The 13,383-nt window shown below is 45.4% G+C and overlaps 1 protein-coding gene across 4 annotated transcripts; it reads left to right on the forward strand.

Annotated features, from left to right (window-relative positions):
- The first annotated feature begins 335 nt into the window (after positions 1–335).
- Positions 336–9,360, forward strand: GLRX2 (glutaredoxin 2). 4 transcript variants are annotated; one of them, XM_014849899.3, is made up of 4 exons: positions 336–419; positions 4,379–4,442; positions 7,787–7,963; positions 9,082–9,360. In XM_014849899.3, exons 2-4 carry the CDS (start codon positions 4,380–4,382, stop codon positions 9,214–9,216), a joined length of 375 nt encoding a protein of 124 aa, XP_014705385.1. In that variant the 5' UTR covers positions 336–419; position 4,379; the 3' UTR covers positions 9,217–9,360. The 4 variants fall into 4 exon arrangements, with proteins under 4 accessions (XP_014705385.1, XP_044618780.2, XP_070357721.1 ...); XM_044762845.2 differs by lacking the exon at positions 336–419 and adding an exon at positions 509–710; XM_070501620.1 differs by lacking the exon at positions 336–419 and adding an exon at positions 1,982–2,083 and having other exon boundaries at positions 4,377–4,442.
- The last annotated feature ends 4,023 nt before the right edge of the window (positions 9,361–13,383 follow it).

Genomic DNA, 13,383 nt, shown 5'->3' on the forward strand with positions numbered 1-13,383 from the left:
GTGACACGCCTCTGGGCTATTTTAAGTTCTAGCTCCTAATTTCATTTTTATTTTGAAAACACAATCTTTGTTTTCTTTGGAATGAACATTCCCCATTGGATTACTTTTTTCTTCGAGTTCTGAATGTGAAATCCAATATTCCCACGATTTCTATGCGTTCTCCATCCATGGCCTCATTGGAAGATGACACATTTAGGCTCTTCCTTCAGCAACACCGGGACCCGTCCCACAGGAAGCTGTGACGACGCTGCCAGCCTTTGGGAAACACCCCAGGCTCTCTGATTGTCGCGGACAATCATTGTTTTTCTTCCCGTTTCGCGAGCACGTGGGTCACAGTCTCCACGCGCTGAGCCTTGATGAGGGTCTCCAGCCTGAAATGAAACAGGTGCGGGGCAGGGACGAGCCCTGGAGACCAGCAGGTGGGGCCTCGGCGGCACGGGGAGGGCTGCTGACAGTGGGCGGGACCGCGGGGACGCCGCGCTCGGGGGAGGGGCCCCGGGGCCGCGCGGAGGAGCCGGACCAGCCCGGCGGCGCGCGGGCAGCCCGGGGCGGGGCGAGCAGGCCCGGCGGGCGGAGGCGGGCGGTCCCGGGGGGCGATCGGCGGCCCTGCGTGGCTGCGGCCGCGCTCCGACCATGTCCTGGCTCCGCGCGGCGCGGACGGGGACGCGGCTCGTCTGGACCAGGAGCGGGAGCGGCGCGGCGGCCTCGGGGTAGGGGGCGCGGCGGGGGGGCGCCGGGGGGCCTTGGAAGGGTGGGGACGAGATGGTGCCCTCCGCGGTTCTGTGGACCTGAGGATCCCGTGACGCTCAGGTTGGAAATGCTTGAGTCGTGTTCGCTTGAACCACTGACCGCCCCCCCCCACCTTGATTCCCAGGTAAAATACAAGATGCCCTGATAAATTGGGATTTCAGACAAACAGCGAACAATTTGGTCCACATGTATCCCAAATATTGCACGGGACACAGACTACACAGTTATTCGCTGAGCATCTGAAATTCTAATGGAATCGAGCGTTCTGCATGTTTCTTTGCTAAACCTGGCAACCCGGGCGCAGGAGGTGAAGGTGACGCTTCCTGCTAAATGGCCAAGTCTTTGAGGGTAGGGACTGCGACTTATACAAGTCAGTGTCGCCTCTGACTAGAGCAGGACAGTGAGTTCCCTGCGCTTTCCCGCTTCCAATACCCCGCGGCCACCAGGCCTGCGGTGGAAGACCCACGGCTTGGCTGATGCTGGGTCCGCGCGGCTGGCCCGCAGATCTCGCAGAGATCGCAGATCTGTGCCCGCCCCTGGGCATCCATCCCTCAGTCTGGGAGTCTCTTTCTACCTGCTTGATCTGGCAACTCCTACCAGGTTTGCGAGATTCTGGGACCTCTTGATTAACTCTTTATGCGAAGCTAGCGAACCCCTTGGGAAGGTGGTCATCACGTGGTGTAACTGCCTGACAGGTCCTTGAGGTCCCGTCGTCGTGTTTCTCCGGTGATTAGTATCTCCGGGGCATTTAGCGCTTTTGCCTCCTTGGCGCATAGTAGGCGCTCCATAAAGGTGGCCTGACTAGTGGTTGCTTCATCAGTGTTGAAATGAACCGATTGTTGTGCACTTACTTCTCCGATGATGCCCGTTTCCTTAACAGCTGATGACTTTCGTCAGGCTCAACTAGACTTGAAGGTGAAAGGGTGCCTTCCAGAGCTTTCTCTTTTATCTGGCAGAGAAGGGGGTGATATTTCAGAATGCATTTCCTCCTTCCTCTCACTCCCCAAGAAAGCATTCCCCTATGCAAGTTCTACTGGAACAGCTGCTTCGGTAGTAAACGCATGGTGGATGCACATGTGTAGTACACGGTTTGGGGATGCTGATGAAAGGCTGCGCTTGAGATAAAAGAACTTATGTTCTTAGTTGATAACCAAATAGGGAGCTGATTTATTCCACCAAAGCTCCTACTCAGGTCCAGGCTGATGCTGCTTAACCTCTTTTTCTGGTTTAGGCTCCAGAAACTCAGCTTGCTTTTTCCTTAAAGCTGCACCTTCTACGCTCCTCCCAAGCTGGCTGCAAGTCTCTCTAGCGGGATGCTCCTAACCACATCCTAAGATAAGCACACAGGCCCTTTTTATTTTAAAGGTCTCCTTGCTAATCTATTGGGAAGGAAGAATAATAGATTGTAAACCTGGGGAGTTATAATGTTTCCTTGGAGGGGTCTGTCTCTAACTGTTTGTCCTTACTGAAGTGGATGTTTGTTAGAGTGCCCTTCCTCTGAGTGTGCAGGCGTGGCCATGTGGAACAGATGCTCATCCTCCAAGGATAACATGTAGAAAGCTATTTAAAGTGGATTCTTAAAACAGAACTAGGGCTGCCCGTGGCCGAGTGGTTAAGTTCGCACGCTCTGCTTTGGCGGCCCAGGGTTCGCCTGTTTGGATCCTGGGTGTGGACCTACACACTGGTCATCAAGCCATGCTGTGGCGGCATCGCACATAGAAGAACTAGAAGGACCTCCAGCCAGGATCTATAGCTATGTACTGGGGCTTTGGGGAGAAAAAAACAAAACAAAACAGTACTAAAATTTCATGCCATACAGTAACAAAAAAAGTTTTCATTGGTACCTTTGAAAAAAGGTAACTAAACATTATAAAAAGTAGGTTACTTTTATATTTAACAACATGTACATTTTAAGTGCATTCACCAAGAATGAATGAAGCGTTTGGGGGGAGAAATTTTTCTATCAAAACTTGACTTTTGGGACCAGCCTGGTGGCGCAGCACTTAAGTTCGCACATTCTGATTCGGTGGCCCGGGGTTTTGTCAAGCCATGCTGTGGTGGGCGTCCTACGTATAAAGTAGAGGAAGATGGGCATGGATGTTAGAGCAGGGCCAGTCTTCCTCAGCAAAAAGAGAAGGATTGGCAGCAGATGTTACCTCAGGGCTAATCTTCCTCCAAAAAAACAACAAACAGAAAACTTAAATTTTGCCAAATAATCATAAGGAGAATATTTTCTGAAACATTTGAAGCTTTAGTTCTTTATCTCACTCTCTTAATCCTCAGCTATTTGGATAATTCTCTTTTAAGGTCTCTATTATCTCATCCCTTTGCAAGATTTGTGATTTCACTCTGCAGTTGGTTTGCATCACGATGTTCCAGCAGTGCCATAGGGCCTGGCTGATCACGAAAGATGAAGTGGATGGGGACAGGTTCTGGGGATGTGCAGAGATCTGATGACATTAAACTGGTCAGTTTTTTAGTGAATATTTTCCTGTTACAATGAATGCCTCCTTTTACAAGCTCCTAACAGCTAGATTTTGGATGATAAGTGTGGAGATGATAAGAGTCCCTGTAATCAAGAAATAATAGTAATAATGTCAAATGGTGTTGAACATTGACTGTGTTCAAGGTACTGTTCTGTTTTCTGTGGATCAATTCATTTAAGCTTCACACAATGCTTTGGGGTGGGAGCAGTTATTGTTCCCACTTAATAGATTGGGACACTGGGAGCTATGGATCACTGTGGTTGACATGCTTTAATTTCCTCAAAATCCTTGAATTGTTGTAAGTTCTCTGTTTCACAAAGTGTGCATGGAGTTTTGGCATGTTTTAATAGGAAAATGGGAACTATGTATTTTTTTTTTTTAAGATTTTAGTTTTCCTTTTTCTCCCCAAGCCTCCTGGTACATAGTTGTATATTTTTTAGTTGTGGGTCCTAGTTGTGGCATGTGGGATGCTGCCTCAGTGTGGCTTGGTGAGCGGTGCCATGTCTGTGCCCAGGATCCGAACCGGTGAAACCCTGGGCCGCCGCAGCGGAGCGCGAGAACTTAACCACTGGGCCACAGGGCCGGCCCCTATGTATTTTTTTTTTTTTTTTGAGGAAGACTGGCCCTGAGCTAACATCCATGCTCATCTTCCTCCACTTTATATGTGGGATGCCTTACCACAGTATGGCTTGATAACTCGTGCATAGGTCCGCACCCGAGATCCGAACTGGTGAACCCCCGGCCACCTAAGCAGAACGTGCGAACTTAACCTGTGCACCACCGGGCTGGCCCAGAACTATAATTTTAAACCAATGCTCAGGTCCTATGGCCAATCATTAGCAAAGACTATCTGAAATTTAGTGTTCAGAAATGACTGTACCAGGCTTTAAACACAGTGAATGTGGTTTTATGAAATAACTCAGGGCATTGGGAGGCTAGTTAGAGAAGGACACAGGCCCCTTTGGTTTTAGTAAACAAATCCTTTGTAAACTGATATTTTGTACTGATAAAAGTAAAACTGCTTTTTCTGTTTTGTAAGTCTGGATGTATATTTGCATATCAGGTTTTCTTCAAATGGCTGTCATCTGATATATTGCCTTGAATGTTTAATAAACTGCGCTGCCTTTTAAAATTCCTTTCAGGATGGGGAACAGCACATCATCATCTTTGGGGAATTCAGCAACAGCTCCTGTGAATCAGATCCAAGTGAGTGATGCGGGAGATGGAGGAGAAAGCTTTCTTCTGTAGAAAAAGAATTGTGGGGGCCGGCCCAGTGGCTCAGGGGTTAAGTTCGCACATGCCACTTTGGCGGCCCAGGGCTCGCCAGTTCAGATCCCGGGTGCAGACATGGCGTCACTTGTCAAGCCATGCTGTGGCAAGCGTCCCATGTATAAAGTAGAGGAAGGTGGGCATGGATGTTAGCTCAGGGCCAGTCTTCCTCAGCAAAAAGAGGAGGATTGGCGGCAGATGTTAGCTCAGGGCTAATCTTCCAAAGAAAAAAAAAAAAGAAAAAGAATTGTGTCTTACACATTTAATAAGCTCATTCAATAGCCAAATTTGATATAGTTCAGCAAATGAATTACTAAGTTACTATACATTTTATAATCTGCTATCAAAATAATCCATGTGACAAAAACGTTCTAGATCAATTTGCTAGTCAAAATTTATGAGATTTATTGTTAGTGGAGTCCTCACTCCCTCTAAGTTGTGTCTGTGAGGTTGGTGGCTTCTCTCCATCATACTCACCTCAGGTGTACCTTGCTACCAGTCAGGCTGCCCTTAGCCAGGAATGCTATTTGGTTTTGGCCTGGGAAGCTGTTTAACAGCTCTTTTCCCTAACGTGGACCCTAGTATGCCGTAGCTGCTCCGTAAGTGGTCCTCTCCGGGGTACTGTGCACTGCTGTGTTCTGTTTTCTTTCACTGCAAAGCCCAGTTAATTCTGCCTCAGAAAATGTCTCTTCTATGTATGTTCTTCTTCCCTTGCAGCCTACAAGACATACTCACTTCTCTTTCTCTGTTCCTTACCACCAGTCACCACCACATACTTATTTCTGCCTTTAGTTTATTTGACTAAAAAAGTATTCACTCATAGCTGTTGATTTTTTTTTTAGGAAGATTAGCCCTGAGCTAAAATCTGCTGCCAATCCTCCACTTTTCTTTTTTTGCTGAGGAAGACTGGCCCTGAGCTAACATCCATGCCCATCTTCCTCTATTTTATATGTGGGATGCCTACCACAGCATGGCTTGCCAAGCCTTGCCATGTCCGCACCCGGGATCCGAACCGGCAAACGTGTGCACTTAACTGCTGTGCCACTGGGCCGGCCCCATATTGAATTTAACAGCAATGCTAGAAACCTATTGTGAGGGAGTGACCTCTTTTAAAATAAGAATACAAAATCATGAACTGTTTAGCCAGGGTGAAGTTAGAAAAGGTGAGAAGGAGAGTTTAAGAAACTTTGACACTGTCATCTTACGTTTCAGCTCACTTTGGGATCTCTGCATCAGTGTGGGTACTGCCTAGCAGCCCCCAAGATGCTCATGTCTCTCTAAATGATGGTCTCAGTGTGCCTGTGACCTGAGGCCACACAGGGGAGGCAAGAGCACTGGCTTTGGTGTTGAGACAAGGTGGGGTCCAATCCCAGTATTATGAACTACTCAGGCTCAGTTTTCTCATCTAGAAAGTGGATTCAAAAGACGTCTCTGGTATGGCTGGCTTTCCCTGAGACAGACTTCTCTACTAAATATTATGAGTAAGCAGAAGAGAAAGCATAAAAATAGACCAACTTGCAGATAGCTAGACAGTGACCTGGAACCCTTCAGACACCCAAGGGCGGATATAACTTCTGAATCACTTTGCCTGGATTTTCTCTCTGATTTTTTCCTTCTTCTTCTTTTTTTTTTTTTTTTTTTGAGGAAGATTAGCTCTGAGCTAACTGCTGCCAATCCTTCTCTTTTTGCTGAGGAAGACTGGCCCTGAGCTAACATCCGTGCCCATCTTCCTCTACTTTATATGTGGGACGCCTACCACAGCATGGCTTGCCAAGCAGTGCCATGTCCGCACCCAGGATCTGAACCGGCCAACCCCAGGCCACTAAAGTAGAACACGTGAACTTAACCTCTGTGCCTCAGGCCTGGCCCCTTGTCCTTCTTCTTGAATGTGCTGCTTGTGACCACGTAAGAGCAGCCTAGACAGATGCCCGGGTGCTAGACCTTTCCATTCAGAATCTCTTGAAGGACCTGGATGTTCATAGATTTAGAAACAAAACAAATTTCACAGGTGATGCAGATGCATAGAAAAGTCTCGTGGTCTTTGTGAGAAAGGCCTGGAGAGCAGTTTCCAGACCAGGCTGATGTCATTAGAATCATCTGGGAAGGTTTTCAGAAAATAACAGTTTCTGACCTCTGCCTCAACCCCATTGAATCAGCACTTCCGGAAGTAGCTTTTCCAGGAGCAACAATATAAGAACATCTTATCAATACAGTAATGGCAGTTTTTTCGCTATAAAGATGTACCAGAAGGTGGGGCCTGCCCCGTGGCATAGTTAAGTTTAGTGTGCTCTGCTTCCCTGGCCTGGGGTTCGTGGGTTTGGATCCTGGGCACAGACCTACACCACTCATCAGCATGCTGTTGCGTTGACTCATGTACAAAATAGAAGATTGGCACAGATGTTAGCTCAGGGACAATCTTCCTCAAGCAAAAATCGGGGAGGATTGGGGCAGGCATGGTAGCATAGTGGTTAAATTCGCATGCTCTACTTTGGCAGCCCAGGGTTCGCAGGTTTGGATCCCGGGCACAGACTTAGACCGCTCATCAAGCCATGCTGAGGCAGCGTCCCACATACAAAATAGAGGAAGCTTGGCACAGATGTTAGCTCAGGGCCAATCTTCCTCACCAGAAAAAAAAAAAAAAAAGACATACAAGAAGGAATGGAGGTTGAGGTATAAGCTCTTTATACCTGGATCAGTAAAAGCCTTAACATTTTAAAGAGAACCATACATCAGTCCTCACGATTGACAGTTAAGGAAGGTCAGGGCTTAACCCCTGAACACCTACTGAATATTTGAGCAGCGGTATAACAGAGATTAAGGGCATGGACTATGGAGTCAGTCTTGCCTGGGTTCAAATCCTAGCTCTCCCGCTTATTAGCTGAGGACTGTGAGTAAGCTGTTTCCCTTCTTCTGTGCCTCACTTTCCCCATCTGTGAAGTGGAGATGATAATAGGACCTATCAGGATTGTGATGAGGTTTAAATGAGGGGTTGAGAATTGTGTGGGTCCACAGAAGTGTTTGCTGTGTGTGAATTTTCTGTGGTGGTTATTACTCCATGCCAACATGTTCCTTCTGTTACATCCTCTTTTCCTAATCACAGTCCTTTGTGATGAACACGATTATCCTCCATCTACAGATGAGGAAATAGCTGATGGAGATTCAGTTTGAGCCCTGAATCAGGAGTCTCCAGAATCCATACTGTTTCCACTGCATCGTGATTTCTTTCCGAAAGGTGATATCTAGAACTAAAATTATATTTTTGTTTGTTTGTTTTACTTCAGGAAACGATTTCTGACAATTGTGTGGTGATTTTCTCAAAAACCTCTTGTTCTTACTGTACAATGGCAAAAAAACTTTTCCATGACATAAATGTTAATTACAAAGTGGTGGAGTTGGACATGCTTGAATACGGAAGCCAGTTTCAAGACGCTCTTTACAAGATGACTGGTGACAGAACCGTGAGTATATCTTATGTGGTGTTTTTCCCCGAAATAGGAGGTGACCTGGATCACCCAGAGCCTAGACCCTTGTGTTAGGACAAGAGAACCAGGCATTCTCTGGGAATCTTAGCTTGAAAAAGAAATGACAGTGCCGGGAACCAGACTCATGGGCTAGGAAACAGCAGAGTTAATTCACTGTATTTTTATTCTTTCTGTATCTATATGTATGTGTGTCTGTACGTGTGTGTGTGTTTTCACTGGGACGGATGGGGTGATGGCGTTGTTTGTCAGGAGTGCTTGTCCATGAATCTTTGAGGTCCTCCTGGAGCTCTTCTCAGGATGAAAATATCCTTCCTCCCTTTACTTGGACAGGACAGACCGGGTCAGTCTCCCATTACTATGCTCATAGGAATGCTTTAGTGCTCCACATTTTGAGATTCTTGAAATTTGTGCATTTTTCCTTAATATGCATTATCAGAAAAAATTTATGTCGCCATTTTCTTTATTGTTTATATTTGCATGGAAGAAGGTTATACTGTGCTTTTTCCTTTTAGTAACCAGCTGTAAGAAAGAACACCTGGGGCCAGCCCTGGTGGCCTAGTGGTTAAGTTTGACATGCTCTGCTTCGGCGGTCTGGGTTCAGTTCACAAATGTGGACCTACATGGCTCATGTCTGTTAGTGGCCATGCTGTGGCGGCAGCTCACATACAAAACGAGGAAGATTGGCAACAGATGTTAGCTCAGGGCAAATCTACCTCAGCAAAAAAAAAAAGAAAAAAAAAAGAACCACTTAAACGCTATTGATTATTAGAGACCGCTTTATTTTACCTTTTATATACCATAGCAATTAGGAGGAAGGGCTTGAGAGTCAGATTGTCCTGGGTTTAAACTCCCCCTCAGTCATTTGCTATCACTGTGATCCTGGGCAAGTTCTTCTGCCTCATTTTCCTCCAAAATGAACATAAAATTAGTACCAACCTCAAGAGTTGTAAAGATTTAAATAGGTCATTTGTGACAGAGCTTCGTATGGTGCCTGGCCCGTGAAAGTACCCAGAATATGAGCATCTGCTATTATTATGTGAAACGGTCTTACATTTCTGACACTAGCGTGACCTCAACTTTTGTTTATCCAACAGGTGCCAAGAATATTTGTCAATGGAACTTTTATTGGCGGTGCAACGGACACTCATAGGCTCCACAAAGAAGGGAAATTACTTCCACTAGTGCAGCAGTGTTACTTAAAAAAAAGTGAGAGAGAAGACTTTTCGTGATGTCGGTGCTCCTCACTTTGCCAGTGAAATGTCAGTTATTTAAAGTGATAATGCCTTTTCAATGTTGGAGGATGTTTGAAGTATGTGAATTGTGTCCCCAAAGAGTTGTAAAAATAATGAACAATAAATCGCTGTGGAATCTTCGTCTTCCTACTTGCCGATTCTTAAGCAAAAGGGATGATATTTAAAACTGGAGGAGTGGAGTTGTATCAAAAGATAAGGAAAGAATGTGTTTTATTAGGAATTTGCATAGGAATTTTACAACCAAGAGCTAGAAATTGAGCATCTGGGATTCTTTATTCTGTACAGTTTTCAGAAGGGGTTAACTCCTAGCCTTTCGTAGCGCTCAGTGGTGAGGACTCATTTAGGATGTACGATGTAGGGCTCTCCCAGGGATGGTGAGCTCGGCAGGAATATCCTTGTACTGTTTTGTGACAAGCCTTCACACTTTGTACTTCTAGAGAAACAGAAGTATGTTAAATTTGTAGGATGGAATGAACTTTATTTCCGTGGAATGACTCTGTAGTTCCAGAGAGCAGACTTGTACCTATGAGCAGAAATCAGAAAGGTCCTTGAGTTCTGTTGAGAGGTGGAGCCTTCTGCTTTCCAGAATGTGTTCCAAGACTGTCGGAAGGGATCTAGTCTGAATGGGAGGTTAGGCTGACGGTCCCTAAAGTCACTTCTGATAGAGCTATTCTTCTATTCTGTGACTGGGAATACTCTTCATACGGATTTTATTTCAGATAAACTTAGCAAACAAGATTTATCCTGTTGGAAGTCTTATTTTAGAATAATTGCAAATACTTTAGATGCTTTATTAATGAAGTCAGTAATTCCAGCTTTCTATCAAGAATTTTTTAAGTGCCTGAGAAGCACATTCCAAGCTGATCCCATAGAGTCCCACGGGGCGGATTACCAGACGCTGGGAAGAGAAAACTTCCCTAGTGGTGGGAGGAAGATGGATTTTAAGAGAAGTGAAGTGCCGGCCCAGTGGCACAGCGGTTAAGTTCACATGTTCTGCTTTGGTGGCCCAGGGTTCACCGGTTCAGATCCCAGGTGCGGACATGGCACCACTTGGCAAGCCATGCTGTGGTAGGTGTCCCACAGATAAAAAAAGTAGAGGAAGATGGGCACGGGCTTGAGCTCAGGGCCAGTCTTCCTCAGCAAGATAGAGGAGGATTGGCGGCAGATGTTAGCTGAAGGTTAATCTCCCCCCCCACCCCGCCCAACCCACCTCCAAAAAGAGAGAAGTGGAATGCTTCTGCTTTCTGGTCAAGATGGACCCAGGAATTGGGATGGTCCTGCAGAGGACAGCTGGTGGCTTCTTTGGCCATTTGCCATCATTGATGCTTCCTACGTAATCTTATTAGACTGCCATTAGGAGACCTTGACAAAGCAAGAACTTGGACTATTTCATTCTCCTGTGATAAATTAGAACTATGGAAGGGAATAGAGAATGGAATGTCCTTTAGTCCTTTATTTTGCATTATGTTATGAGAAATTTTACATGCTTGCTATGTTGTCCATTTTTTGTTATAGTAGAGGAAGTCTGTTACCTTGTGTGATACTGTGATTTATAGTAAATATCTATTTGGTCTTCATCCCATTCCTGGCATACAGCTTCTAAAACCTTTGAATTTCCTGTGATGAGAGCCATAAAAGTGTCTTTTATTATGTCAATGAGGTGACTTTTGGAAAGCCCCTGAGGGTGGGGTGGTTTGCCGGCGGAACCGACCTTGTCACTAGAGGGTGTGAGCTTTCAGCCCTACCGACTTGGGGGGAGGCTGGGGCTGGAGATTGAGTTCAATCACTAATGGCCAATGATTTAATCAATCATACCTATGTACAGAAGCCTCTATAAAGACCCACCAGTATGGGGTTCGGAGAACTTCCAGGTTGGTGAAGATTCCGGGAGACTGACGTGCTGCAGAGAGCATGGAAGATCCCCGCCCTTTCCCCATACCTCGCCCAGGACATCTCTCCCAGCTGGCTGTTGCTGAGTTATCTCCTTCTATAATAAATTGGTCATCTGGTAAGTACGATTTTCTGAGTTCTGTGAGCTACTCTAGCAAATTAATTGAACCCAAGGAGGGGGTCATTGGAACCCCCAATCCATAGCTGGTCAGTCAGAAGCACAGGTGACGACCTGGACTTGCGATTGGCATCTGAAGTGGGGTTGCGGGGGCAGTCTTGTAGGACTGAGCAGCTGCCCTGCTGACATGCCAATCCCCGAAGACTGACAGCTTGTTTTAACTGGAGGCTCGTTACAAGGCCTAAGGGTAACGGATTTGGATAGGGGTCCACAACAAACCGCTAAATCCACAGGAAAAAATCAGAACTGGTACTTAGATTGAGTGTATCTATTAGAACAAGACAGGGAAGTGTTCAAATCACTAATCACACTTACTAGATGTGACCAGTAGGTAGATATCTGACTTAATCTCTTAGAACTATGTTTTTTTCTGAGGAAGATTAGCACTGAGCTAACACCTGCCATCAGTCCTCCTCTTTTCTTTGCTGAGGAAGACTGGCCCTGAGCTAACATCTGGGCCCATCTTCCTCTCTTTTATATGAGGGATGCCTGCCACAGTATGGCTTTGTGAGTGGTATGTAGGTCCGCACCCGGGATCCAAACCAGGGAACCCTGGGCCACAGAAGCGGAACATATGAACTTAACTGCTGCACCATGGCGCTGGCCCTATAAGTTCTTTTTAAATAAAATATGGATAATGCCATCTTCCTATACTATTTACTTTGATAAATGGAGATAACATAAATCACACAGCATGGTGCTGAGTATAGACAGCGTAGACACTCAATATGTAATGGCTATTATAATCACAATGGCTCAGAAATATGGCTTCTTGTGGACCCATCAGGGTTTTCCAAGATTCTAGCTAAGATTTTAGGGGGATTTCCATTTCTTCTTTTCCATATGTCTTGGTTTTGGCTGCTATAACAAATTACCCATAGACTGGATGGTTTAGACACAAATATTTATTTCTCACCTTTTTGGAGGCTGAGAAGTCCAAGATAAAGATAATTTGTTTTTTTGTTATTTTTTTAAGATTTAAAAAAATTTTTCCTTCCCCCAAAGCCCCCCGGTACATAGTTGTGTATTGTTAGTTGTGGGTCCCTCTAGTCGTGGCATGTGGGATGCTGCCTCAGCGTGGCCTGACAAGCAGTGCCACATCTGCGCCCAGGATCCGAACCCGGAAAACCCTGGGCCTCTGAAGCAGAGCGTGCAAACTCTACCACTTGGCTACAGGGCCGGTCCCAAGTAATTTGGTTCTTGGTGAGGGTCCTCTTCCTGGTTTGCAGATGGCCATCTTCTTGCTGTATCTTCACAGGGCAGACGGCAGGCAGAGAGAAAAAGTGAGCGCTCACTTCTCATACAGGCACTAATCCATCATGAGGGCTCGACCCTCAAGACCCAATTACCTCCTATAGGCCCCATCTTCAAATACTTCACACTGGGGACGAGAGTTTCAACATACAAAGTGCGGGGAGACACATTCAGTCCCTAACGCCATATTTTTACAGCTGGGTAAAAGTATTATGTAAAACTAAGGCAAAACTAGGTATGAGTTTTTAGCAGCTTTTTTTCCCCAGAACCATAGGCTAGAAAGAGAATGGTGACTAGTTTAAGAAAAAGTAACGTTACCTTTTTTTTTCAGTTCTCTATTTTTTTTGGTGAGGAAGATTGTCCCTGAGCTAACACCTGTACCATCTTCCACTATTTTGTATGTGGGACACGACCACAGCATGGCTTGCTAAGTTGCATGTAGGTTGGTGCCTGGGATCCAAACCCATGAGGCTGCCAAAGGGGAGTGGGTGAACTTAACTACTACACCAGCAGGCCAGCCCCCTATTTTACACTTGAATTGCCACAATAGCTAAGTGGGAAGTTGAAAAGCTGTTGAAAAAAAAGTATCTGGGTTTTACTGTTTACTAATATAAAAATATCATTTGAATAATATTTTTAAAAGTCAGGTGTCTTGATAAGGTTTAATACTGTTAAAAATTTTTAAGTCTAGTTTTCTTCATCTATAGAAATGTATAGTTCGCAATCTCCCTTTCTCCATACAACTGTTGACTTTGTCATCTTTAATACAAGAACTATAAAATCAACCAAATATTCAAAGTTTTGGTAGGTATATTCTGATG

This window comes from Equus asinus, chromosome 30 (genome assembly GCF_041296235.1).
Source record: "Equus asinus isolate D_3611 breed Donkey chromosome 30, EquAss-T2T_v2, whole genome shotgun sequence".
NCBI classification, from domain to species: Eukaryota; Metazoa; Chordata; class Mammalia; order Perissodactyla; family Equidae; genus Equus; species Equus asinus.

Excerpts from the sequence above, each read along its gene's own strand:
- GLRX2 (XM_044762845.2), top strand. The coding sequence starts at position 634 with ATGTCCTGGCTCCGCGCGGCGCGGACGGGGACGCGGCTCGTCTGGACC. Across the intron at positions 711-4,378 it reads AGCGGCGCGGCGGCCTCGGG|GATGGGGAACAGCACATCAT; the intron begins GTAGGGGGCGCG and ends AATTCCTTTCAG. Across the intron at positions 7,964-9,081 it reads AGATGACTGGTGACAGAACC|GTGCCAAGAATATTTGTCAA; the intron begins GTGAGTATATCT and ends TTTATCCAACAG.